Below are 27757 nucleotides of genomic sequence, written 5' to 3'. Positions count from 1 at the left end.
CTACTGCATACCTTTTGGGGCACAATTAGATATGTTTCGATTTTATGATCTGCCAAGTAACTGTCTCGACTGGCGCCATTTCCCTCTTCTACTTCGAATTTGTCTCCAAGGAACTGTAAAGTCTGTTTAGTGATGTGAACTCGCCTGGAACGAATAAATGACGGCAAAAACAAGAATCTTTAGTTTCCTTAATGGAAATATTTTAAGGCTAAGTACATACAATATTTTTATTTGGTTGCATTGTTTACTTATGAGGCTTAATTCTAAATTTATACAGTTGCTTACAAAATGAGTGTACACCCCATTTACGAGAGAAAAGCATGCGACAATGGAAAACTTTAATAAGAATATTATTATTATAACTTGTATTATTACTATTAATTGGTGAAATATAATATAAAATATTATGGCACGCTAGATGCTGGGGCCTATATAAGTTAACACATGAAAACCTCACCACCGTGACACGTGAAACCCTTTGCTGCAGAGCAGACGATAGCTTAGGAATTCTGCCAAAATGCAAGCGCGTGAACTGCTCGCGTCAGCGTATTCCCACGCCTCATGAATCCAAGCTTAACAGTTAGCACACGAAAACGCTCACTACCGTGACACGTGAAACCCTTTGCTGCAGAGCAGACGATAGCTTAGGAGTTCTGCCAAAATGCAAGCGCGTGAACTGCTCGCGTCACCGCATTCCCACACCTCATGAATCCAAGTTTACCTGCGAATGCTAAAAGCGCAACCTGAACCAAGAATGCCAGCGCGAATGCTACAACAACAACGTAAGCGCAACTTGAACCAACAATACCAGCGGAAACGTCCACAACAACAACGTCAGCGCGAGCTACACCGTCCCCGAATTGTGCCAAGATTAGGGTCATATAAGTAGGTGAAATTTTTTCTTAAGTCCTCAGTTGTAATTAGCTATTTGATAAACCAACAGCGCATAGCGCTTAAAAAATAACTTAGTGTTTTCAATGAGCACATAGTGCTCAATAACCACAGTAATAGTTTGTTTCAATGAGCACATAGTGCTCCATACCAGCAAACCATATTTGGCGCCCAACGTTAAAACAAACCAGCCGAGGAACATGACGAACCACCTATGCATGTAAGTACTCAGTGATCAAGAATAGAATTTTAGAGTTTTAAGAAACTATTGATATTGTGATATTGTAAAACAAAAAAGGGAAACAAATCATAGTTACCGGTCGCAGGATAATGTTAAGAGAAAGACCGAAACGGATGAAATTCTTTAAAGTAGTAAAAGTAAATGGAAGGAAAAGGATTAAATTAATCCTGGAACGAGGAAAATTTATAAAAGAAATTAAAATCCACAAATTTGTAAACGCAAGGAAAGGAAAAAGAATTAAAAGAAATTAAAATTTTGAAACAGTTAAATATCTTTCATTTTTGTAAGACAAAAACACAAAACAAAATAATTCAAAGTTTGAAAGAATTTACAGAAAAAATGTTAAGAATGTAAACTTCTCTATTAGACCTTACAAGAGAAAAATTTTGAGAAAAGAATTTGATAATAATAATAAAAAAAGAGAAGCAAACAGTAACGAATTTTGCACTAATTTTAAAGTACTATTGTTATTGTTGTATTTTGTACTCATCCACAAACATCAAAAATGAATGAAGAACAGTTACGGATTATGGTAACTGCTGCGGTCACCGCAGCTACAGAACGAACTAGGGCAACATTCGAGCGGACAATAAATCAACTGACTGAAATACTAAGGATTTTAGACACTTCAGTATCGGTTGAGGAGTATCAAGCAGTGACTATAGACCCATCCATTCGATGCGAAGAAGAGCGAGGAATACCTCTAGACATTATCAGTTGCGGTAGCAATAATAAGGAACAAAATTGTCGGTTCAGCCGATCAAGTTTTGTCATCGTTTAACACAGTTTTAAACTTTAAGGCAATTATCACGCGTTTAGATTTTACTTACGCGGACAAACGACCGGTCTATTTGGTGGAACAGGAAATGTCAACCCTTCTACAAGGAAGATTGTCAATTCCCGAGTTCTATGATGAGGTCGAGAAAAAGTTGACCCTCATAATAAATAAAGTTATTATGTTAAATGAAGGGAACGACAGTTTAATAGCATCCTTATGTCAAAAATATAGGCAGGATTCCCTAAGGGTTTTTGTATTCGGTTTGCGAAGACCAATGAGTGACATTATGTTTTCCTCGCAGTCCAAGGACATGCCTAGTGCCTTAGCATTGGCTCAAGAATTAGAGGCGAATCATGCCAATCTTTTGCAAATTCTTTCTCCAGCAAAAATATAACTGCCCGGAATGGACAAAACGGCGGAAGGACAATTGCTCCGCACCATTCTCCTCACTATAGGCAGGTTAATCGACAGCCTTCACAGAGGGTAGTCCCTATGAATATCGATCCAACTCTCTCTCACTTTAGACAGAGCACAAATCATAGCCCAAACTGGAGAGCCGAGCAGGACTCTCACAGAATTCGTCAGCCAGACTCTAACCAAAGGCCTATAGCCAACAATAATCAACAGTTTCAGCTAAGAGAAGCAACCAAAAGGCAACGCGGGAGTGATAGGCAGCACGCTCCTAAAATGCAAAGGATAAATAACCTTAGTCAAGTTGACAATTATTATGATGACCATTGTGAATATGGTGAGCTTCAACAAGAAAGCGAGGTGACTTTTTTAGGACAAAGTCCCTCTCACCCTACTTTAGTAGGACACTGGGAGGGAAAACATTAAAGTTTTTAATTGACACCGGTGCGTCGAAAAGTTATATTAAAAAAATGAATGGACTGGAAGGAGTTAAGAATGTCGCACACTCTTTTAAAGTCAAATCCATCCATGGTTGCGATGAAATTAAACAAAAATGCACCATAAATATTTTTGGCAAAAATGCCCAATTTTTTATCCTTCCATCACTGCAGACGTTTGATGGGATTATCGGTTTTGATTTACTCAAAGAAATTAATTCCATACGTGATATAAAAAAGGGTATGCTCCTATACGGCAAGGAAAAGGAAAATTTACAATAATGTTATAACACATAAGGGAAGTAATGAAAGGATTTCGGAGATTTTGGAGAAACACGCGGATGTGTTTGCCAATGCAAACGAAGCACTGCCATATAATACCAACATAATTGCTACAATAAGGACAGTGGATAACGCGCCGGTTTATTCAAAATCATATCCATATCCAATGGCAGCTTCGGAATTTGTAAATGAAGAAGAATTAAGCTTATTACGGGATGGCATTATAGCCCATCTCGATCGCCCTACAATAACCCCATATGGGTTGCCGATAAAAAAGGAGTAAATGAAGACGGTAAAAAGAAAAAGCGTATGGTAATTGACTTTCGAAAGTTAAATGCAAAAACAACTAGCGACAGGTACCCCATTCCTGACACTTCAGTAATTTTGACAAATATGGGAAAGTCTGAAATTTTTACTCTAGATTTAAAATCAGGCTTTCATCAAATCATATTAGCAGAAAAGGATAGGGGAAAAACGGCATTTTCTGTAAACAATGGGAAGTATGAGTTTTGTAGACTTCCGTTTGAAGGAGAACTTTTAGCAATTGTGTGGGCTCTTCAAAAACTTCGAAAGTATTTGTATGGGGTAAGGCATTTGAATATTTTTTACGGACCATCAGCCCCTAACCTTTGCTGTTTCAGATAAGAATCCAAATACAAAAATAAAGCGTTGGAGAGCATTTGTTGAGGAATTTTCACCTAAGTTTTTTTACAAACCCGGCAAGGATAATCTTGTTGTCGATGCATTGTCCCGGCAGCACATAAATGCTGTAGAGCATTCCAAAGATTCTTCATCCGTCACGATGCATAGTGAAGAGTCTTTATCGGAGGTAATTCCAGCAGTCGAAGCCCCAGTGAACTCATTCCGGAACCAAATAATTCTAGAAAAAGGAAATACCTCAGCAAAATTTACGAAAATTTTCAAATCAAGGATAAGACATCAAATTATATTTAAAACATTGCGGGATATTTTGACGTTAGTCGGCGAATGCGTTAATCCTGACGTTGTAAACGCTATTCATTGCGATTTACCGACCTTACGCAAAATTCAAAATGAAATTGCAAGGAAATTCCCATCAGTAAAATTTCGCTATACTGCGAAAAGGGTAGATGACATTTTTAACGAGGACGACCAGAATGAAATTCTTATGATGGAGCACACTAGAGCCCACCGTTCTGTTCGAGAAAGCTTAAAGCAAGTTTTAAATGATTACTATTTTCCAAAAATGCGCAAAAAGTTAAAAGAAATTACATTAAATTGAGAAATGTTGCATATGGATATCTATTCCACTGATAAACATCATTTTTTAACCTGTGTAGACAAATTCTCAAAATTTGCCATTGTTATTCCAATTACATCGAGGGCCATTGTCGACGTCAAACAGGCTTTACAACTTATCCTAAATTGTTTTGAAAATCCGAAAAATATTTCATTCGATAATGAAAAATCTCGTAATTCCTAGACTGTACGGTCCCTTCTTAAGGACCATTTTGGTGCACAAATTTTTACAACTCCGCCTTTTCATAGCGTAACCAATGGGAAAGAGGAAAGATTCTATAGCACTCTTACGGAAATTGCTAGATGCACTAAATTAGAACAGGATATAAACGACTCTGACGAACTAATCCTTTTTGCCACTTCAAAATATAATATAATAGATCTATTCACTCGGTAACCGGATGGAAACCAATCGAGATAATTTCTTCCATGCCCACTAATCTTAGAACAGAAATTAAAGTAAAATTAATAAAAGCTCAGGAAAGTAAGTTGAAAACCGTCAATAAGGATAAAGATACACGAATTTTCAAACCAGGGGATAAAGTCTATGTGAAGACTAACAAAAGAATAGGAAATAAGTTTTCTAAAGTTTTTATAGAAAAAACGGTACAAAAGGATTTAGGCTCCACCGTTCTAATAGTCAATAGGAAAGTGCATAAAGGTAACCTGAAATAATAAGTCTTTATTTTGTAATTTTTACAGGTTTTTATTTTTACTGTTATGTCAGGGATTTTATAGCAAAATAACTGATTTTTCAAAATCCAACTATATACCGATAACAGACGGAAAAGTAGCAATTTGGGAAAGCTATGACTACATGACACACTGTACGAACTTATCGATTTATCGCAACGTTTTGAAGGACACGGAAAACATACTTCACATATTCCCTCAATCCCATATGAAAAAGATTCTCCAAGCGGACATTCAATTCAAATTCATCATAGACATGCCCAAAGCATTAACGTAATAGGTACGGCACTCAAGTACATTGCCGGCACCCCAGACTTTGACGACTTTAATGAGGTAAAGTACAGAGAGAGGGCGCTCATTGAAGCTAATGAACGTCAATTCTCCATTAACACACGAATACAGTTACAAATAAACCAAATTACTGAGACAGTCAACCGAATTTTAAGAACCACCAAAGAAAATGCAATGGATACAGGGAACTTATTTGGATTACTGGCAGCTAGGAATAGAGCAGTAATAATGGACTTGGACAATATCATTTACTCTATAGTTTTAGGAAAAATAAACATTGTTAACCCAGTCCTTCTGGACTCAATTGAAACTTCAAAAATATTGATCACTGAGTACAGCGTTAACGTTAGCATAAGCGAAATCATAAGTAATTCTAAGTTAAGAATTTTGCAATATGAAGATTTGATTTATTTTATTATTAAGTTCCCAGAAATTAAGGAAATTTGCAGTTTAGTTAGGGTATTTCCAGGGGCACACAACGAAACGACAATATTTTTGGAAACCAACGCAATTGCACACTGCGGAAGCTCAGCATTTCCCATCACCAATTGCACGGTAGCACCAACTGCTAGTTTCTGTAAAATGAAAGCAGATGCCACATGCGTACAACAGCTGTTTAATAACCACAAGGCATCGTGTAAAGCCGTGTTCAGCCAACTCGATCCAGTAATTGAAGTTGACAGTTAACACATGAAAACCCTCACCACCGTGACACGTGAAACCCTTTGCTGCAGAGCAGACGATAGCTTAGGAATTCTGCCAAAATGCAAGCGCGTGAACTGCTCGCGTCAGCGTATTCCCACGCCTTATGAATCCAAGCTTAACAGTTAACGCACGAAGACGCTCACTACCGTGATACGTGAAACCCTTTGCTGCAGAGCAGACGATAGCTTAGGAATTCTGCCAAAATGCAAGCGCGTGAACTGCTCGCGTCAGCGTATTCCCACACCTCATGAATCCAAGCTTAACAGTTAACACACGAAAACGCTCACTACCGTGACACGTGAAACCCTTTGCTGCAGAGCAGACGATAGCTTAGGAATTCTGCCAAAATGCAAGCGCGTGAACTGCTCGCGTCACCGTATTCCCACACCTCATGAATCCAAGTTTACCTGCGAATGCTAAAAGCGCAACCTGAACCAAGAATGCTAGCGCGAATGCTACAACAACAACGTCAGCGCGAGCTTCACTAACAGCTACACCGTCCCCGAATTGTGCCAAGATTAGGGACATATAAGTAGGTGAAATTATTCTTAAGTCCTCAGTTGTAATTAGCTATTTGATAAACCAACAGCGTATAGCGCTTAAAAAATAACTTAGTGTTTTCAATGAGCACATAGTGCTCAATAACCACAGTAAAAGTTTGTTTCAATGAGCACATAGTGCTCCATACCAGCAAACCATAATTTATATTTTCTTACTTAATTATTACGGATGTACCTACTTGCACATCAAATTAGGAATTTACAATACTAGTCTTAAACTAGTTTTATAGTAATAAGAATAATTTTTCAAAACTTAATAGAAATACTTCAAGTTTGTAATGCATTATATTTATTTGTAATACGAATCGAAATTGTAGAGCTCCCTCCTCTAGCCACTGCAGTTTGCATTCGTCTGGACATGGATTCCACCAATTTTTGTGGTAAACGATGACAGTAGGTCGTCCTAAACCTTAGTAACCGTAGTTTTGAGAATTTCTTTGTTTTTAACATGAACACCTTTAATTTATTTTCAGTTCCTCTTTAGATGCTCAATATATGTAGTTCATTCCTCTGAGTCTAGATTGGATTTTCTCTACAAAATTTAGCTTCCGTCTGATGAAAGGTTTACCTCGGTCTCGTCCGTAAACATCGGAATCCCAGGGAATCTTGTTATGTTGGGGCTGTTTTGTTATGTTTTCAAAGTTTTCTTTTTATTAATGGTGTTTTTTTTCGTATAACATGTCAAAATGTTTCGGCAGATATTGGCTTATTTACAACTTTCGAAAAACCTCCTGTTAGGTTAGGTTAGGTTAGGTTTGGCAGTCGCATCACACATAGGAACAGCAATGCCACTGGACCACAAAATGGGTCCGTTGTGAGCCGCAGGGGCTGAGCTATTTCTTGTTAATTTCGATAAATTTGTTTGTGGATTCATTTGAAATTTGGTTCATTATTTCGTTCATCACATTTTGTTACTGTTTTTCTCCAGAATGTGGAATGTGATCATCCACAATACCACCAATTTGTTGGCATAATTTATTTCTATAATACAATTTTATAATTAAAATTTTCATCTCGCTAGAGACTTCATTCCTCTGACACGACATTTTGCAAATGATCCAAGTAAGTTTTACGATAAATATTAAAAAAAAAAAACTTTGAAGGCTTTTCTAATGTTACGAGTACATGCAAAGCGAACTGTACTTAATAAGTTTTTGTACGAATTGTATTTGATTTTTGCTACTATCGTGTAAATTTTTTTATTTAAATAGAAAAATATACAAGTGGTGGAATAAATAAGTAAAACTCACCTTTATTTACTAATGAGTTTGCTATTTAATCTAATGTATCAAAAAAATGCATAGTGCAGCACACCCAATTTTGTGAGCAACTGTATGCACATACATACATACAAGCATATAATGGATATAAAGGCATATTCAGTAAAATTTATGATTAATGATTTGACTATACATATCGTTAAATATTTCTGATATAATAAGGCTGTCTTATTGTTATTATACTTTAAATACAAATTATAAAAACAGTTTTCTTAATAGCCAGCGTTTCTCGGCAAGAATTTATGGCTAATCGTCTTAAAATATATTTGGTAATCGTGTTAATTTGTGGAACGACATCAAGATTCGTTTAAAGTAACTGCCCAGAGAGAGGGCACACTTGGACGAAAATCAAATCCGTCCCTTGTGATAAACGATATCAAGACACACTGCATCTATTTTAGAATGATAATAATTATAACCAATGGATTCGTGTGATCAATTCGGGCAGCCCGCTCACTCACAGACACGTGTACCCTCATTGGCAGTTGAAATGGTATTCCTTTATGTCGGCAATAGTATGCAACAGCCCCAAATTTTTACGGTTGCTTTATTCTTATGTTTCCTCATGCATATACTTTAGCATACCAACTTTATTTTCTTATATTTAACTTACCCCGCTACACCGCCACTTTCCATGTGGTTCGCCAACGTAACATCATCGCTCCAAACGTCAAATTGCCACTTCCGTAAACCAAGGACACCACAAAGAACATTACCAGTGTGAATACCTATACGCATGTCGACATTAATTCCGGTTGCCTCGCGCACATGTCTGCATTGGTAATAAAAGGGGTTAATAACCGCAACGTAACAAAAAATAATATATGAAATTTATGTATCAAAAGAAACAGCACGCAATCTAGTTCTTTCTTTTTAGTTTCTTTTCTCATGTAAAGGCCAAAAATGGTGATATTTTGAAATGATTGTATGGGGAACCCCCCAGGGGAGTTCCAGGGGGTGTGCCACTGGCATGGGTGGATCGGCCGTCCAAAGTTAGTGGGATTTTTCGTTCGATCCAAATTGGGGGACATCAGAATTCGTTTTAGAGGTATGGTTCTTTCAGCAAAGTTTCTTATTTTGATCCCTAGAATACGATTTTCACAGAGCAATGAGCGATTTTTAAATCGACCCGCCCTAGTATATAGGTATATATATTATATATACACAGAAAAATATCTTCGAAATATTTTGAAGTAGCTTTCGCCTTCGACCTCCTTGAATTTATAAGCTGCCCTGGGGCACCACGGATCTTAAAAGGAACAAGCATTTTAATCACTACAAGTCCACCAATAGTAGTATGTATATTCATATTAAAATCAGGCACGAAAGCTTTTCGGAATTATATCGCTCAAAGAAAAATTGCACAAATATTCGTACTTGCGTAACACAGAGAACGTTAATGTATAGAGAAGTCTCAATGACAGGAACGTATGAAATTTCGAGGGGTACTCGTCTCGCGAAGACAATTTCACCATAGACACATTTTTCAACAAAAATTAACAGTGAGGGGCTGAATTATGTAAATTTAGCAGCAGTCGATAAGAATTTGTTGGTGATTAGAAGCAAAGAATGTTAGGTAGCTTTTTAATATGACCTATATATTTGAATTTTTCCAAATCATCCAAAATTATATACATATGTTATGTCTGTCTGTCTGGTGTCTGTAAAACTTTGTTGAATCCCTTCAACTGAATCAAAATCCTCTATAGAAAACGCTTCATTACCAGGCGCACAGGAAGATGGCATATGCAAATGTAAATTTGTGAATTTATATACATATCCGCATATGTATATGCTGTGTGTATGTATGCTCACTAGCGACAGCTCAAAATAAAACGGTAAACTTCTCAAGAAATCCAGCGCGCACTCATGGCGCAGCGCATATTCATAGGCACAGCATTGTACATATACACATATTTACGTACATATATTGATGCATACATATGTACGAAGCCGCGGACTCGACTTGACAAAAATTGAAAATTTATCAAATATTGGCAAATAATTCTACGCGAAATATTCCAATATTGACTATTTTCGAATTGGGCGGCTCGTTTTATGAATGAAAGTACTTGCTCTTAGAACTATGAGCTCGAATTTATCAATGAATTTTTTGATGATGAGTTTTTGTTGCACAGTACAATAGTTGAAACTGTTCGGCGCCGCCGCGACTGTTCAGCGCTATGTCAACTAGAATGATGGCCGCTACGCCTGCGCCTAAGACTGCATTTTGTTCTTGTAGTCGCTAGGCATAGAATTTTAGCTTTGAACGACATACGCATTTTGAGGAATAAAGTGAGTGCCCTGTGTGTGTGGTTGTATGTACATGCATATGTGTATATTAATAAGCATTGATTTGCTTGAATTCAATTCACATATTTATATTTGCATATGCCATCTTCCTGTGTGCCTGGTAATGAAGCGTTTTGTATACAGAATTTTTTGATTTGATCAATTGAACGTAATATATACATACAGTGCGCTCGGGAAAACGTCAACTAATTAAAACCACGAGTGTTGACGTTTAACAAATTGTTGACGTTTATGAATGTAGAAACTTTTAATAAAAAAAACATATTGATAGTGTGCTTTAAACGTTTTTATTGACTATAAACTTAAACTAAACATAAACAAATACAAATCCCAATCACCAACAATTTAAGCTTATGATTTCCGGAAGCATTAGCACAACATAAAAAAGTGACGCGTTGTTTTTCTGTCTTTACGCCCGGAGCAGTTTTTTGGGCACTTGATACGTAAGACTTTTCTGGCAAAATTTTCCAACATAAGCCAGACTCATCAGCATTGTACAATTGATCATGGCAAAGACCCATTTCTTCAATTTTTTGTTTAAGTTTGATTTTAAATGGTTCGACCAGCAAAGGCTGTGAATATAGCTTTTCTCCAGTTATTTTAAGCAGGCGAACTCCATATCTTTTTTTAAAACCTTGCAACCATTCATCACTTGCGTTAAAAGAACATTCCTTTTCTTTTATTTTTAGATGAATCTCTTTAGCATTTTGTTTGATCACTAATGCATTAACCGGATAATGCTTTTCTCTCTGCTTTACACACCATTGATACAGGCGCTTTTCCATTTTCGGCAACTCTGATGCTCTTAATGTCTTTCTTTTTCCCGGACCGGAAAGCGTATTATTGACACAGTCCAAAATTTTATTTGTTTTCATTTTTATCTTGCTAATTGTTGATTTTGAGATATGTACATACCATATTGTTTTGCTAAAGCTACCGCACTTGCACCCTTTTCTAATAAATCCAAAATATTTGCCTTTTCTTGTAATTTAAGCACTTTCGGTTGTTTTGAACACATTTTGGTAATGTGGCACTTACGAGAACAAAAAATCAACTGGACATAAAAAAGACAACACATTGAGATGGAATTTTTTTTCTATTCTACATACATAAATATGTATGTACTTAAATATAAGGGGAATACCCGAATTCTGAACTAATTTCATGAAATAAATGTGTGTGTGTGATCAAAACTGTGTATTTTAACTGTTGCTTAATTCAAAATTTTGATTTATTTAAAGTTGACGTTTTAGAGCTTTGTGGTTTGGTTGACGTTTTAGAGTAGGCAATGTAAAAAATTAAGTGTTGACGTTTTGGGATGTTGACGTAAACTAGTATTGACGTTTTCCCGAGTGCACTGTATATAGTTAGGGCATCAAGTGTGCATATACGCACATGCACATGTCGATGCATATGCAGAAGAAGTTGTTTTAGCATTTGCAGGAATTCGATCATTCGAATATTTACTCCCTAATTATTGCATGAAATATGATAAGGCGATGCTCGTGAGGTAGGTCATGTTGCTTCAGTGCATACATATGCGTGCAACACTATATTTATTAAAGATGCAATAGAACTTAGTTGTCCCATATATGTATGCAAATACGTTTCTTTGAAGTTTTCTTTTATTTAATATATTTTAAATTTCAAAGTTTTGTACTATCTATAAAATGCATACATATATGAATTCTTCCCTGTAATATACATATGTAAATTGAAAAAAATTTCGTTTGGCAAAGGAACAAAAATGCATATTCAAATGTACATAAATATAATTTGATAAGGCAATGAGTCGTGAGATAGGTCATTGTTGCTGCAGTGCGTGTGCACATACATACATTTGTAACACTATAAGAATTGAAGATGCAATTGAACTTTTGCACAAATATAACTAACAAAATATATGTATATAAACATATATTGATATACATATATATTCATCAATATACCAATATGCTCTTTGAACTCTTGTCTAAAATTAATTTCGACTCGAAAAATTAGTAAAAATTTTCATCAAATTTACACTAAAACGCACACAACAAAATGTGAGGTCGTTTTATAATGTATTTTGTTTAAATTTTTCTTATAAAATTAAAACAACAAACATTAAAGTTACTTTGATTTTAAATGTTGTCTTTTTATTTGGTTATATTTGTTTGAAAATATAAATTGAATAAATTTTCGTTTATCAAGGGAACATAGAAATGCACAAGCAAATGCCTTGCAAAATGCCGTCGGCATTCGTCAATTTGATTTCATACAGAAACCAAAAACTGAGCAGAGCCAATGTACTTGTACATAATTCACTGTAATCAGCTCTGTTAAGAACTTCCCCGCTGTCGAGTTAAGCGAGGTGAAATAGTGTTCGCGGTTTCACTTCATTTTTGACAACTCACACTATTCGTAGCTCGTGAGACTTCTCTATTCATCAATGTTCTCTGCGTAACATTTGCTGGTAGGCATTCTTAGAGTCTATCTGACAGCGTAAACTCTTTTGAAGATTTCTTTAAGGAAACTTTATTGACGATAGTGCAATAGCCTTAAATTGCAAGGTCTTGATTCTTTTCACGCTCTACCATTTGCATCACTGTTCCTATCTAACCAGGATGTTTGGTGTTTCTTCCATTCACTCATCAGTGAAGTGTAATTTAGACGGGCTCTCTTCGATTTTATTTATATCTAAACTCACCACTGGCACAAAGCATTTGGAAAAGATGGTGAAAGATGAAATCTACTAATTTGTGAAAGCAATAATTAATCAACATCAATATGGCTTTGCCAGTGGGCGTACTAGGGTTACGAACCTGAATGTTGCCTACGTAGATTTTTCCAAAATCTTCGATGCTGATTTCCTTTTTTGGTTAAGGTCCTACCTCTCAAACCGAACTTCATATGTCGAAATTGGTGATATCAAATCAAACCTCTGGTGTGCCTCAGGGAGCATTCTTGGAGCGTTATTATTTGTGCTTTTTACAAATGACATTCGTGTCTGTTTTAACCACCCTAAATTTCTGCTCTAAGGAGATGATTCGATTGTTTTCAGCAGACCTACCTGCATCTCGGATATTGCGTTATTACAAAATGCTTTAAACAATCCATCTGAATGGAGTAATTATTTAAATTATGCTCGGTGCATCTAAATCTCTATTTTTATCTAAGCTTGAATCAAATTACATTATTTATTATGTAGTATTATCTTTAAATATTATATTTAAGTCATTTTGTCCCTCTTGTCTGTAAGGTTTTGCAACCTCAAATGAGGAAAGGTTTATTTTGATAAAGGAAAATAAATGAATTGAAAAAAAAAAATGTATGACGTAGCTTCTGAAGTTTGCTTTGATGACTGATGATTGGAGTGCAAGGGTTAAGTAGCGAGATTTCTTATTTAAACTTAGCTTAATGTGCACCAGCATATCATCATCATTATATTAGCTCAGTGATAGTGCTGATTTAGTGAGGTTTATAAAAATGTTTAATCTATTTTGGAAATAAATTTCCTTTTCAAAAGCTGATGAGGAAATGGATTGTTAAAGGATATTTGCTGATTTAAGTAAATGGTTTAAAGACTAAAACGACATTCCCATGGCAGCCGGTTCTACGTCACCGGAATGACTCGGGTTTTTCCCGATCAAGGGCTGCCGCCCCAGTACACTAGCCCTGTCTAGTGTATCGTATATCACCCCACCCCTTACGTCACAGGAGCAAACTCCCGCAGCTAACCTGCTCCAAATACTTCTCCTCAGGGCTGGAGTCGAATCCAACCCTGGGCCAGAGGTATTCTACTGCTGCGTCTGCCATCAACGGCTCCACCCGAACTCCACCTCGGTTAGGTGCAATAAGTGCAACGGGTGGAGCCACCTTAAGACCTGCTCAGGCCTTAAGTCGCACAGGGAGTGGTCCACACGGTATGTGGCCACGTGTTGCTCCCGCCAACAGGCGTCTGATGCCTCCACGGCTACCACACCCCCTGATAGGCCGGCACTACCAACCGCCACCACAACCCACACCTCCACGGTGAGGAGCCTATCGGAGCAACACAACTCCCCTTTAACCCCTCCTATCCCTCCCTGCTCCAACCCCAGTGCGGGGACAAACCAGCAGCTCCTGGTCCCCCGTACAGACTGTTCCGTGTGTCAGACCGTAATACCTCGGAATCTGGTATCAGTCCAGTGCAATTCCTGCAATGGCTGGTGCCATTTTCGGAGATGTTCCGGCCTGCGCACCACCCGTGAGTGGACAACTGCCTACGTTGCTTCCTGCTGCAGAGCTCTGCACCCACTACCTCCCACGGAGGAGCGGCCGCCCACCACCATCAGGCCGCAACAACCACAGTGGATTGCACAGCAGGTCCAACGTAGACAACCCCACGCGTCCCTCACCCCCCGGATTACACTGACCTCACCGAGAAGCTTCAAGCTTCTCCAATTTAACTGCAACGGACTTACGAGTAAGGTCGACGAGATAGTCGACTTTATGAACCGGCACAGTATCAAGATAGCTGCGGTCCAAGAAACAAAGTTGCACGCTAGGTCATCTCTGATCACCAGGGATGGCTATAACGTGCACAGACACGATCGCGAGCGAGACAACGGTGGTGGCCTAGCGTTTATAGTCCACCACACTGTGCAGTATCGTCTTACCGATGAAGGAATCGACCCCAGGGACAGCACCTTAGAATGTCAAGGCATAGCTGTCCGGTCAGGCGATTCCGAGCTCGAAATTTTTAATATATACATACCCCCTGTCACCTGCTGCCCGGCAGGATATCACCCTGATATAGGTGCGCTCATCAGAGGTGAAAACCGATTGGTTGTAGGTGACTTCAATGCGCATCACGATCTTTGGCATTCAAGCCTGCCAAATGATCGTAGGGGACAGCAATTGGCAGAGCAGATAGATGACTCGACATTCAGCACAGTGAACGACGACGCCCCCACCAGGGTAGTGGGCAATTGTAGCAGCTCGCCTGACCTAACAATAGCTAGCGCGGGTCTGATAAATAGCATAACGTGGCGACCTATGCTATCGCTTGCATCAGACCACTTGCCCATTATCGTCTCGATCGAGAGACCTGCCGATTTCGTTTCCGCGAATCACCGGTCCTATTTTAACTTTATAAAAGCTAATTGGGCCGGCTTCACGGAATTCACCGAGGACACCTTCGCCGCTCTTCCCATCCCCACTGATGTGCGCGTCGGCGAACGCGCATTCCGCAAGGTGCTCACAGCTGCTGCGGCTCGCTTCATCCCAGCTGGATGTTATAAGGACATCCGTCCCCACTTCCCAGCAGAAGCAGCCAGTTTAGCAAACGAGCGTGACCACCTACGCCAGGCCGATCCCGGGGATCCCCGCATAAGGGATCTCAATTTGGAGATCCGGCAACTGGTAAGTCAACATAAGCGGACTAAATGGGTTGAGCACCTGAAGACTTGTAACCTCACCTCCGGAGGGAGTAAGCTCTGGTCCACCGTTAGGTCCCTGTCGAACCCGACGAAACACAACGACAAGGTGGCTATCACCTTCAACGGTTGTACTTCGTCGGACCCGAAGAGATGCGCGAGCTATTTTAGCCGGCTGTTTACACTGCATCCTCCGGGCGACAGAACCAAACGTCGTGTTACCAGAAGGCTGCACAAACTGACGAACGACAGTGCGCCACTTACTTTCTCCGGTGATGAGGTTCAGGGGGCCATCAACAAGTCGAAATCATCGAAAGCCATTGGCCCTGACGGACTTAACGCGCTGATGCTGAAGCATCTGGGACCCTTGGGAGTAGGATACCTCACAAGGGTCTTCAATTTGTCTCTGGCCACTCTCATCATCCCTGACAAGTGGAAAGCAGGGAGAGTGGTCCCACTATTGAAACCTGGGAAACCCGCCAACCAAGGGGAGTCTTATCGGCCGATAACTCTCCTTTCCCCAGTAGTGAAGACACTTGAAGCCCTCCTACTCCCACTCTTCACGACCCACCTGGCCCCAGCCCCACATCAGCACGGATTCCGACGAGTGCACAGCACCACCACTGCACTCACCGCCATAAACGCCCAGATAAATCGCGGGCTTAACCAAAACCGCCCCTGCGAGAGGACTGTCCTAGTAGCGTTGGACCTAAAGAAGGCTTTCGATACAGTCAGCCATTCCACGCTACTAGATGATATTATCAGTCGACACTCCCGCCAGGGCTGAAGAGGTGGTCCGCGAACTACCTGAGCGGTCGGCACTCGTCAGTGATTTTTCGAGATCAAATGTCAAAGCAGAGGAAGATTAAGCAAGGCGTACCGCAGGGTGGTGTCCTTTCACCCTTGCTGTTCAACTTCTATATCTCGAAGCTCCCCCAACCACCAGCGGGAGTTACCCTGATCTCATACGCTGGCGCCTGTACGATAATGGCGTCGGGCAATGACATCGACCTTTCTTGCTTTTTCACTGCGAGGAATCTCCAACTTTCCCCCACTAAGTCCACGGCGACCCTTTTCACCACCTGGACAAAGGAGGTCAAGCTGTCCCTTAAGGTAAAAGTCGACGACACACCAATTCCGACTGTGAATAACCCCAAAATTTTGGGTGTAACCTTTGACAGGTTGCTCTCCTTCTCTGCGCACACAACCGCAATTGCCACTAAAGTCCAAAATCGCAAAAAGGTCCTCAAATCGCTGGCCGGCAGCACTTGGGACAAGGACAAAGAACTGTTGCTTTCGACATTTAAGGCAATTGGCCGGCCGGTTCTAAACTATGCTGCGCCTGTCTGGTCGCCGGGTACTAGTGATTCGCAGTGGACAAAGCTTCAGACATGTCAGAATACCGCCATTCGAACAGCGACCGGGTGCCTCCTGATGTCACCCATACAACACCTGCACAACGAGGCACAAATGCTCCCAGTCGCGGAGCACAACAAATTGCTCAGCAAGCAGTTCCTGCTGGGGTGTTACCGCAGGTTTCACCCCTGCAGACACCTGCTTGAGCCTGAGCCGCCTCCCAGGCACGTCAGGAGACACCTCCTCGACTACGCTGACGAACTCCAGGACAAAACTGACCGAGACCTACTGGACCGGACAGTATCAGACAGTCAATAAACGACATTCACCGGGAGTCCGTTACCACCTTCATGAACTGCTTCCCCGTGAGACTCGTGTAACATTGGCACAATTACGTTCTGGATATTGTAGCAGGTTAAACTCCTACTTATCCAGAATTGACCCCGACATACCAAACACATGTCCGGCATGTGAAGGTACCCCGCACGACACTAACCACCTCTTCACATGCCCCCTTAATCAGACTCATCTAACCCCCCTCTCCCTCTGGACCCAACCCGTCGAAACAGCATGTTTCCTGGGCCTACCCCTAGATGAGCTAGACGAAGACGACAGATGATATACCTACACTGACAGGGCTAACTATGCTGTTAAAACAACAACAACAAGACTAAAACGAAATTCTATGAATTATAAAACATATGCAAATATTGTATTTTCCACAGTTTTCGTGGTAAACCTTTTTTCTTTTTAAAGCTATTTCCACTAAATCTACTTTTGTCTTCGTCCGTTTCACAGTAAACAATTTTACAGCAGTAAATGTCGAAAGTCATATAAAACTGCAGAGTTTTAATTAAGTACCGAAATATTGTAATAAAATTTTGGTTACTCAGCTGTGGCCGACAAAAGCTACATACAGCTGAACATACTGACAGAATACAAAGTAAGTATGAGCAAGGCGAGATTAAAAACAGCCCAGCACATACATTTTACATATGTAAAATAAAATAGGAAATGCTCAGTAAATAACATAAAAAAAGGAAAAAATACTTTTTGTCATATAAGAAACTCAACGGTTCACATTAAATTTATACATACATATGTACGAGCACATAATGTATAAATAATTTGTCATAAATAATATTAAAATACTATCAGAAAGGTGTCTCGAACGCTTTACTTTTTTCTAGCTTTATTTTTAGTCATTTAGTACTGAAACTTAAATAAAGAAAAAATGAAAAGTAGTACTAAGTGCCACTATTGACAACCAAGATTTTACTTTTGTTATTAACCTATTTTTAATTTAATAGAATTCGGTGCATATTTTAGTGCTGTTATCATTTGTATCCTTTTTTGTCAAAGAAGCATTTAAATTCAGTCATAAAACCAAGTGTACGCGCAACAATAATTATATGCTGAGGTCACGTAGGTTTGCACAACACAAATGCCTTTCAAACATATACATAGGCACTCTTATGCGTATTAGCATAAATAAATTCGTAAATATACTTGTGCTATATGATAAGCAACGTGACACCCCAGCGTGCTTGCCAAAGGAGGCCCACGTCGAAAGCCGCAAACGCACAATATCGAGTTTAAACAAAGTTTTCAGTCGTTTGTTCAACAGCTTCTGCGCTAAATAAACACTTTGTATACACATGCGTGGATATTAGTATGAGTCAGCATGAGAATCGATGTATACATACACATACATACATTCGCATTTATCAGCACAGAGCTTTGCAAGTACATGCACACTCACCTTATGGCATCGATCATCTGTAGACCCATGTTTACACAATTTGCAGCGTGTTGCGGCCGTGATATGGGCAGTCCGGACACGCAGTAGTAGCAGTCACCGAGAATTTTAATACGCAAGCATTGGTTTTCCTGTGAATAAACGGTGCAGTGCCGCAATAAAGGATGTTAACAACATTGATATATGTATGCCCACATACGCACACACACACACATGAAGTTAGAAATGGATGAAATAAGAATATAAGAAAATCATTTGGAGAAACTAAAGAATTTGTGCCAAAATGACTTGACCGGTCTTGAGTTATGGGAAATAATAATAAAAATGATATAACAAATTTCAAAGTGATAGATATCAGAGCCAATAATTACTTCAATGTAATAACATATGCTTAGTAATTGTACATATAAAATACATATGTAGATATATACATAATATATTATATAAAGGTTTAATGGCATGTAATTACGTTAACAAAACAAAATCATCTTTAGCGAGTTTACCTACCCCTGCGATTTGGTCGAAGCGCCCGAAAAGATCATTCAGTGTCTTTACTAGATCACTGGCAGAAAGTTGCTCTGATAATGGAGTGAAATTTACAATATCCGCATACAAAATTGACACATTGTTGTGGCGCTGGACGTGCAGCTCGTGAAAGCGTGTGGCTGATGTAGTGGTCTGGCCTCCAGCGCGTTGACAGGCATCAGCCATCTTGAGCATAATACTACGTTTCACCTGTAGTCGCAGGAAATAATATTGGGAAATCACGGCAATAAACAAACTTCCAGTTTTACTATAAATATATCATATGCATACATATATATCGGTGTATATAGAGTGAACCAATAAAGTCTAGGTACAAAGACATCTTCTATATACTAGTATAATAAAGCTCGTCAAAAATATTAGTTTGAGAAAAAATAAATGCACTATTTTTTCAGTAGATGGCTGTAGTGATCGATGCTTCGTAAAGTATCGATCAAACAATTTCAGGTTTATGCTTGTTGTCAAAGTGACATTTCACACTAAAAAAATTCGTTTGGTGTTTTTTTCTTGCTCCATTCAGTTGTGAGTTACAGGGTGTTAGCAATGGAAGTCAACAAAGAGAAAATTAGGTTCGTTTTATAGTTTTTCTTTGAAAAAGTTAAAAGTGCAAGGCCGCTGAATGGTGTTTATGATGCCTAGACTGTAACAGTTAATTACGTGCAATTTTGGCTTCGTCGATTCCGGTCAGGCATTTTTGATGTTAAAGGTGCACCTCGCACAGGCCTCGCCGTCGAAAATGGCTATAAAATTACAGAAATAATGGAGGTTAACCTGCATGTTAGTAGTCGTAGCATCACCCAGGATCGCCATAAAACAGTCGTAAACAAAAATAATGGGTTTCATTTTACTAAAAAATAAAAATGAGGGACTATTTTGTTTCCAAACTTCCAAAATATGATATTTCAGCTGGCTCTCAGCGGTTTTACCTTATACAATTTGCATCATGATTTCCACCTTGAAATCAGTAAACATATTTGTTTTAGTTATTTTAAATAAGAAATAATTTGTACTAAATGTATTATATTTCAAAACCAGGCACTTTTTCCATAAAAACAACACATTACATATAGTAATGAAAATAATATATCAAATCCACATTCTGCTGTAATATTGCTGGTATCCTCCTTTCCTTTCCCAAATCCAAAATGTGCTCTATGACTAATCATATAACATATATTGTATGTACATACATATATGTGTGTAATGGTGGCGGAGTATGCAGTTGCTAACGGTATGGGGGGAAGCGCATGTTATCGTTACCCAGTTGTTGCACACTGAAATACAAATTTAGCTTGAGGATTTCCAAATACATAAGATTGTCTGATGCAAATGAAGGGTGATTTTTTAAGAGCTATAGGAAAGGTTTTTCAAAAAAACACACGCAAAATTCAGAAAAATACATGAAATTTTTATTTAAATCGATAGTAAAGTCCATATAATTTAATGTTTGAAGATTATTTCATGCAAATATTGACCGCGACTGCGCTTCAAATGGTCCATCCGCTTAGTCCAATTTTGGCATACTCTTTCCAATGTTTCGGGCGGTATCTCACATATAAATGCTTTAATGTTGTCTTCCAATGCGTTAATAAAAGCAGGTTTGTCTGAATAGACATGAGCTTTAACATATATATATGTATATAACGGGTGAGTCATATAGCGTTTGTTTCACTGCGTTTGAACCACCTATTTTTTTTTGAGAATGGTAACACAAATGACATGTCAAAAGTGTTCATAATTTACTTAAAGATTTGACATTTACGAAATGGGACGCTATACGCTTGAACAAAATTGGGAAATATTGAAAACCTATTTACAAAGTGGAGTATTTTTCTACTTTTCTGATTTTCACATCGGTGACAACGTCAATAAGCAAAATCGGATTTCGGGCACAGAAAATCCACACGTTACTGTACAGAAGCAAATGCATCCACAACGCGTCACTGTTTGATGCGGTTTTTGGTCTGGCGGCATCATCGAACCATTTTTTTCGAAAATGAGCGAGGAGCCGCGGTTACAATAAATGGCAAGCGTTACCGTGACATGCTCAACGAGTTGTTTCCAAAAATTGAAGAGGATGACATGAACGACATTTGGTTTCAATAGGACGGTGCAACTTGTCACACTGCCAAAGTTACACTCGAACTTTTGGCTACCGTTTTTGAAAACCATATAATCAGCCGAAATTCCGATATCAATTGGCCGCCTCGGAGCTGTGATTTCAGCCCGTTGGACTATTTTTTGTGGGGAGCCGTTAAGGACAAATGCTATGCGAACCATCCAGAGACGATTGATGCTTTAAAACACGAAATCGAAGTTGCCATTCATGAAATTGGAGCCCAAACAATTGAAAATGTGCTTAAAAATTGGGTTGATCGAATGGCCTACTGTAAAGCCAGTCGTGGCAGTCGTTTGAACGATATTATTTTTCATTCATAAATGACAATGTTCAGTCTTTAAAATAAAAGAAAAAGTTTGAAAAAATATTGATTAGTTTTTTTTATAGCCGATTCAAAAAGCAAATTTTACATGGCCCACCCTATATATAATTGGCGCGTACATCCCTTTTGGGTGTTTGACCGAGCTCCTCCTCCTATTTGTGGTGTGCGTCTTGATGTTGTTCCACAAATGGAGGGACCTACAGTTTTAAGCCGACTCCGAACGACACATATTTTTATGAGGAGCTTTTTCATGGCAGAAATACACTCCTGCCAAAGGGTGACCGCTATTAGAAAAATCTTTTTTTTAATTTTGGTGTTTCACCGAGATTCGAACCGACGTTCTCTCTGTGAATTCCGAGTGGTAGTCACGCACCAACCCATTCGGCTACGGCGGCCGGTTTAACATAGCTCCACAAAAAATAATCTAAAGGCGTTATATCGCACGATCTGGGTGGCCAATTGACAGGTCCCGAACGTGAAATAAAATGTTCACCGAACTCGCCTCTCAACAAGTCCATTGTTACGCGTGCTGTGTGGCATGTGGAACCGTCTTGCTGAAACCACATGTCATGCAAGTCAAGCTCTTGCATTTTGGGGAAAAAAAGTTGGATGTAATTTCACGGTAGCGCTCACCATTCAAAGATACGTTACGATTCGCAGCATCTTTGAAGAAGTACGGTCCAATGATACCTCCAGCCCATAAACCGCACCAAACTGTGACCTTTTCTAGATACATTTTTTAGCTCTTACAATTCTTCTGGCTGATTTTCACTCCAAAATCGACAATTCTGCTTATTTACGTACCCATTTATCCAAAAAAGAGTTTCGTCGCTGAACACAATTTTTCGATAAAAAAGTGGATCTTCAGCCAACCATGAGCCCATTCACCAAAACTTCTGTGTTGCGGTAAGTCGTTCGGCTTCAATTGCACCAGCTGTATTTTGAAAGGTTTCACACCTAAATCCTTTCGCAAAATGTTCCACGTTGTTGAGTAACAGAGGCCCAATTGCTGCGAGGGCGACGAATCGATAATTGATGGTCATCATTAACACTGGCCGATACAGCTGCGATGTTTTCTTTAGTTCGCACTCTACGTAAGCGTGTTGGTGGTTTGATGTCCAATAATGTAAATTCGGTTCTAAATTTAGTCACAATAGCTCGAATAGCCGCTTCAGTGGGTCGATTAAACTGACCATAAAATGGAAGAAGCGCGCGATAAACTTTCTTAACAGAACACGCATTTTTATAATAAAATTCAATGATTTGCAAGCGTTGTTCGTTTGTAAGACGATTCATGGTTAAATTATAGACCAAACTAAAGATGTTTGACAGTCAATCAAAACACGAAACGTGCGTCAGCTGTTTAAACCAACTGTTTAAAAAGATAATAGCTAAAAAATCACCCGTTACCAAATTGCCAACGAGATCTGCATATATTCCGCCCCAAACCATTATTCTTTCACCACCATGCTTGACCGTGGGCATTAAGTTGTTTCCTTGTAACTACTTATTGACACCCTTGCTCATTTTTTTATTTCATTTAATTTACAAATTTTGAACTTTTATACGTCTCCTTAATACAAAATCCTCCCAAAACAAAGCAAACAAGATTACCGACTTATAAAAAGGGAAACCCCTATTGTCGCATGGATTGGAAGCGCTCGAAAGTATTTCTTAGGTTATCAAAGCTTCAACCTTCTTCCCTAACTGAAACGAGTCCGATTCAACTAGGTATTCTTCGCCAAATCGGCCCTTTGTTTTACATTCAAATCACCGATATTTATGTATGTCCGATTTTATAATACCATTCACACTAAAATGGACCCTTGCTATTATATGAGAAATAACATTTTAATATTAGCCCTTTCTTTATCTCCAGGAAGAAAAAATAAATAAAGCCGCAGACACAATAATTAAGGAGCAGCCACAATATTGAGTATTTTCCCTTCTTTGCATTACCGCTGCTACGTGGCGTTACATGAAATATAACGACATCAATCACCATCGACGTAATGCTGATCTTATATGATATAGGCACTAAGATTTCTGGAAATTTTTAACAAAATACGCTACTGAAAAATTTAAATTTAAAATTTATTGATTTCCTGTATACCTTCATACATGTACATATTACATACTTTATATGCATATACATATTAAGATTACTATGTCCGTGTATGCATACAGAAAATCTCGAATATGAGTGTGCATATGTACTCTGTTACTTACCTCTGCTGCAATGTAGGCGGGTATAACGCTTAACAGCAGCTGCTCTTGTTGCTCCCGCTCGCATTCGAGTTTGACGCGCTGTTCAATTCCTGTTCGTGTACCGTCAACAGTCCGGTTGTGTGCCGCATCTGACATAATGCGATAGTAAAGGCCGGAAACGGATGCCGTGGCCAACATGATAATTTCGCCAAAGAGCTGCAGAGAAAGAGAGAATAAAGCTCGAAGTAGCTGTAAAGATTGGGCGAGTACCGTAGTATTGAACCAATTTGCGCATTGCTTATGTGCACGCAAAATGGTCAATCGTCTGAGTATGACGTGCCATGCAAAATGTTTTCGACGTTCAATTGGATTTTTCATTGAAAGTACGTATTGACATATTGACGTTATTAATGTATATGTATGTATGTATGTAGATTTGTTGGCCATCAAGCAACCAACACTGCGTAAGCAATCAATGCGGAGCACTCTTAATCTTCCAGCTGGTAGTACATTTATCCTTAGAAAAGGTTGTGTGCGATCTGTGCTTATGCTTCATAGTGCTTATGCCTCCACTTGCCATATTGTTCATGCTACCTGGTAGTGGTGTAGTACTCGTAAATCAATTGATTGCAAACCAATTACAACGAAATGACTTTTTGTCGTTTTTATAGTAGTGACCATTGTCGAACCAAAAGCTATTAACCAAAGCCTACTTTATCTTGCACAGCACACATTTCAGGCTCAAAGTGTTAATATTTGTATGTATTATGTGTATAGACCCATCAGTAAAAGTTTTAAATAAAGTTTATGTCGTACACTGGTTCTTAACGGCTCGTCTAACGTGGCTCGTCTTGTTGTTATTTTTACTGAAAGTAATATGCTTTCGAATATCAGAGAGAGAAAGAGAGAGAGAGAGAGAACATGCAGAGACTGGTTCCTCATAAATGGAAAATAAATACAGAGAGCTGCAGGTTTACCAATTAAATATAGTTTAATAATGAAGTATCAATCAGTTTTTTGCCACCAAGTACAGATTAGCACCACTGTAGAATTGGCAAGTTTTATAAATACATATATACCTGCACTTATGTTTTCAAATACATATGTACATATGTATGGAAAATGCTTAAGCCAATATTTTTTCTAAGGTCCAAGCAAAGATGAAAATAGTGCACTAAACTTTAAGTCCCACTAATTTTTATAATGGCGAAAATGTATACTGTTCAATGACGTTTGCGCATAGTTAAATTAAAAAGTTATCTGACATTATAACAACGAAAAGTGTGAGTGTTTTAAGGAATATATGTTACAACAAACATATATACATACATAACAAATAGATTGATAAATAGCAATGAATTAATTATAGACTATTGGGCGAGTATCTGAATTTTTAGTGGGAACCATTTCTGAAGGAATAATATTAATTGAGTGGACATTTTTTGCCTCCACTAGCACTAAACTCCTACTTAAAAGTTTATTTCACGATGACTAATATTTATAACAGAGGCAGTGGTATGCATTTAGGTTTTGTTTTAATGAAAATATGGTTAATAGTATCCACCATCTGTAGAACCATTAGTGTAGTGTACTTAACTCAAAACTTAGTGCGCTGCCCCCATCTATGGGTGCAAATAAATCACTTACCAATGGTAGGCTAGGCGTATAGTCCTCGCTGGTTGTAATGCGATAGATAATGTGAACAGCCGTCATGAAGAATGCCAATACCACAGATACTGGCCAGGATATCGGCAACATTGTGTGTATACCCTAAGAAAATAATAACATTTCTTAAATTCGTGGCCATAAAAATGCATTAATGAATTTATATTTAACGGGGCTTGTTCGAGGCACATAATAAAAGCGGCGTTATTGGAGCACTTAGAAATGTTTGCAACCTTGTTCCAAATGCTAAGCTGATACTTTTCCGTTGTCCGGCTCTTATTTTGCATAGATGGGCGAAGGTGTATACGCAATAATTAATTACGAAATAATTAATTTTCTACAAATATTATTCTTGATAATCGATATTGGCGGCAATTTACTATGGAAAACTGTAAAGAAAATAATGAAGGAGTCGTGCAAACAAAATTTGTACAATGCCGATTTAAAAGAATACTATACTTTGTGGTGCGTATCTTGATGTTGTTTCACAAATGGAGGGATATATAGTTTTACGCTGGGGAGGTTCGCCGTAGACGAATGGGTTGGTGCGAGACTACCGAGGCAGAAATACATACGGAGGTTCGCCTTAGACGAATGTGTTGGTGCGAGGCTACCGAGGCAAAAATACATAGGGAGGTTCGCCGTAGACGAATGGGTTCGGAAGATCACACGTTCTAAGCCGCGAGCACCAAACACCAAACAAATTTGCTGCTAGCGTTCGCCCCTCGGCAGGCAATGGCAAAACTCCGAGTGTATTTCTGCCATGAAAAGCTCCTCATAAAAAACCATTTGTCGTTTGTAGTCGGCTTAAAACTGTAGGTGCCTCCATTTGTGGAACAACATCAAGGAGGAGCTCGGCCAAACACCTAGCAGAAGTGTACGAGCCAATTGTTTATTTATGACACTTTCTTTCTTCAACCGCACAACGAAACAACTTCAGAGTCAGATTCATAGTTTCATAATTCATATTTGTTACAATAAATTTACTGTCAAACAAAAACCAAAAAGAAAAGGAAGTCATTTTGGAATTAAATTTCTATTTAATTAATCTACTCTTCTTCTTCAGGTATTCGTTAGAAAAATGCCTATCAGCATTGAAATCAAATCAATGTTGTCTAACCGAATTGACAGAAAGTTATTTGAAATAAGCGAAGGCTATAATAATTGCCAAAATCACTTGCAAACATAAAACCAACTTAATAATCCATAGAGGCAGCTACGACATCCGATGGCCTACTCAAATCCACACACTCGCTAGTTCGCCATGGTGAACTCATGCATAACTGTTACATGCGAGTATGTATGTATGCGCACGTACATATGTAGGCACGTACATAAGTAATGTAAAATTAAATGTTTATGTAATACTTACTAGGAAAACGGCAAATAATGGTAATGGCGCCAATTTTTCACCCGTAATTGCTGCTATCGTTCCCAGCGAGAAAGTGGTTACAATAGCAAACGCTAATGCGGCTACGGGCGAACTAAGCACCGCCGGGAATTGCAGCGCCGTCAATATGCCCGCAGATATTATGGCAGCCAGCGCCAGGAGACACGTCTGAAGCAAACCCTGAAAAGCAAAATTAACAGAAAGCAGGAAATGAGGAAGATGAGCAAAGAAGTATGTAATCGTTAAACGCGAAACACGTTTAAGTCTGAAAGCGTGTTTGTACGTGCATACATCACATGGAGTGAATGTCAGCACCTCATTGTGCCTCAACTTCCTTGTAACTCCCACAATGAAGAAGCCATTGGTTTTCAGCCGAGCTTCGATTTGTGCATGTGACACTTACTTGCTCGTAAATGACACCAATAAATATAGAGACCACACATGCCATCAGCGATATCAACAGGCCAGATCTGAAGAGGGACTTGCGCAATCGTTGGCGATATCGTGTGTACAAATCGTCCAAATGTGTGTTTTCAGCTATAATGAGATAAGACAGAAAGACAATTTGTTAGCTTAGAATAAACATATTTTCGAATCTACTGCATAATATGCGTGTGTATACAGTATTTACGTGGTTCACTTAGTGGTAATTGTCTCTTTATTTGGGACAGTTTATTAATGAGATGTAAGATGCGTGCCAGGTATGGAGATGTAAGAAGCTGTACTGGTTTGCATTTTGTTTTACGTAAAGGTTAGAAAATATGAAAAAAATGTGTTTGATTAAAGGTTTATCTTGATTTGGATATCCATTGAGAGCAGTTAGGCTTCTTTTG

The 27757-nt window shown here is 38.8% G+C and overlaps 1 protein-coding gene across 4 annotated transcripts in view; it reads right to left on the bottom strand.

Annotated features, from left to right (window-relative positions):
• LOC128861231 (adenylate cyclase type 2) overlaps window positions 1–27757 on the bottom strand; it is a 79521-nt gene that overhangs the window by 6371 nt on the left and 45393 nt on the right. For all 4 annotated transcript variants that reach the window (XM_054099193.1, XM_054099197.1, XM_054099195.1 and 1 more), the window contains exons 3-10: window positions 27328–27461; window positions 26907–27104; window positions 25517–25639; window positions 23891–24085; window positions 19182–19409; window positions 18678–18805; window positions 8461–8619; window positions 12–144 (exon numbers count right to left, since the gene is read on the bottom strand). In XM_054099193.1, the coding sequence (XP_053955168.1) occupies window positions 12–144; window positions 8461–8619; window positions 18678–18805; window positions 19182–19409; window positions 23891–24085; window positions 25517–25639; window positions 26907–27104; window positions 27328–27461 (1298 nt within the window). The remainder of the gene's footprint in view (window positions 1–11; window positions 145–8460; window positions 8620–18677; window positions 18806–19181; window positions 19410–23890; window positions 24086–25516; window positions 25640–26906; window positions 27105–27327; window positions 27462–27757) is intronic.

This window comes from Anastrepha ludens, chromosome 4, assembly GCF_028408465.1.
Source record: "Anastrepha ludens isolate Willacy chromosome 4, idAnaLude1.1, whole genome shotgun sequence".
NCBI lineage: Eukaryota > Metazoa > Arthropoda > Insecta > Diptera > Tephritidae > Anastrepha > Anastrepha ludens.
The sequence above is the reverse complement of the archived record's forward strand: the minus strand, read 5'-3'. Positions and strand labels throughout refer to the sequence as shown.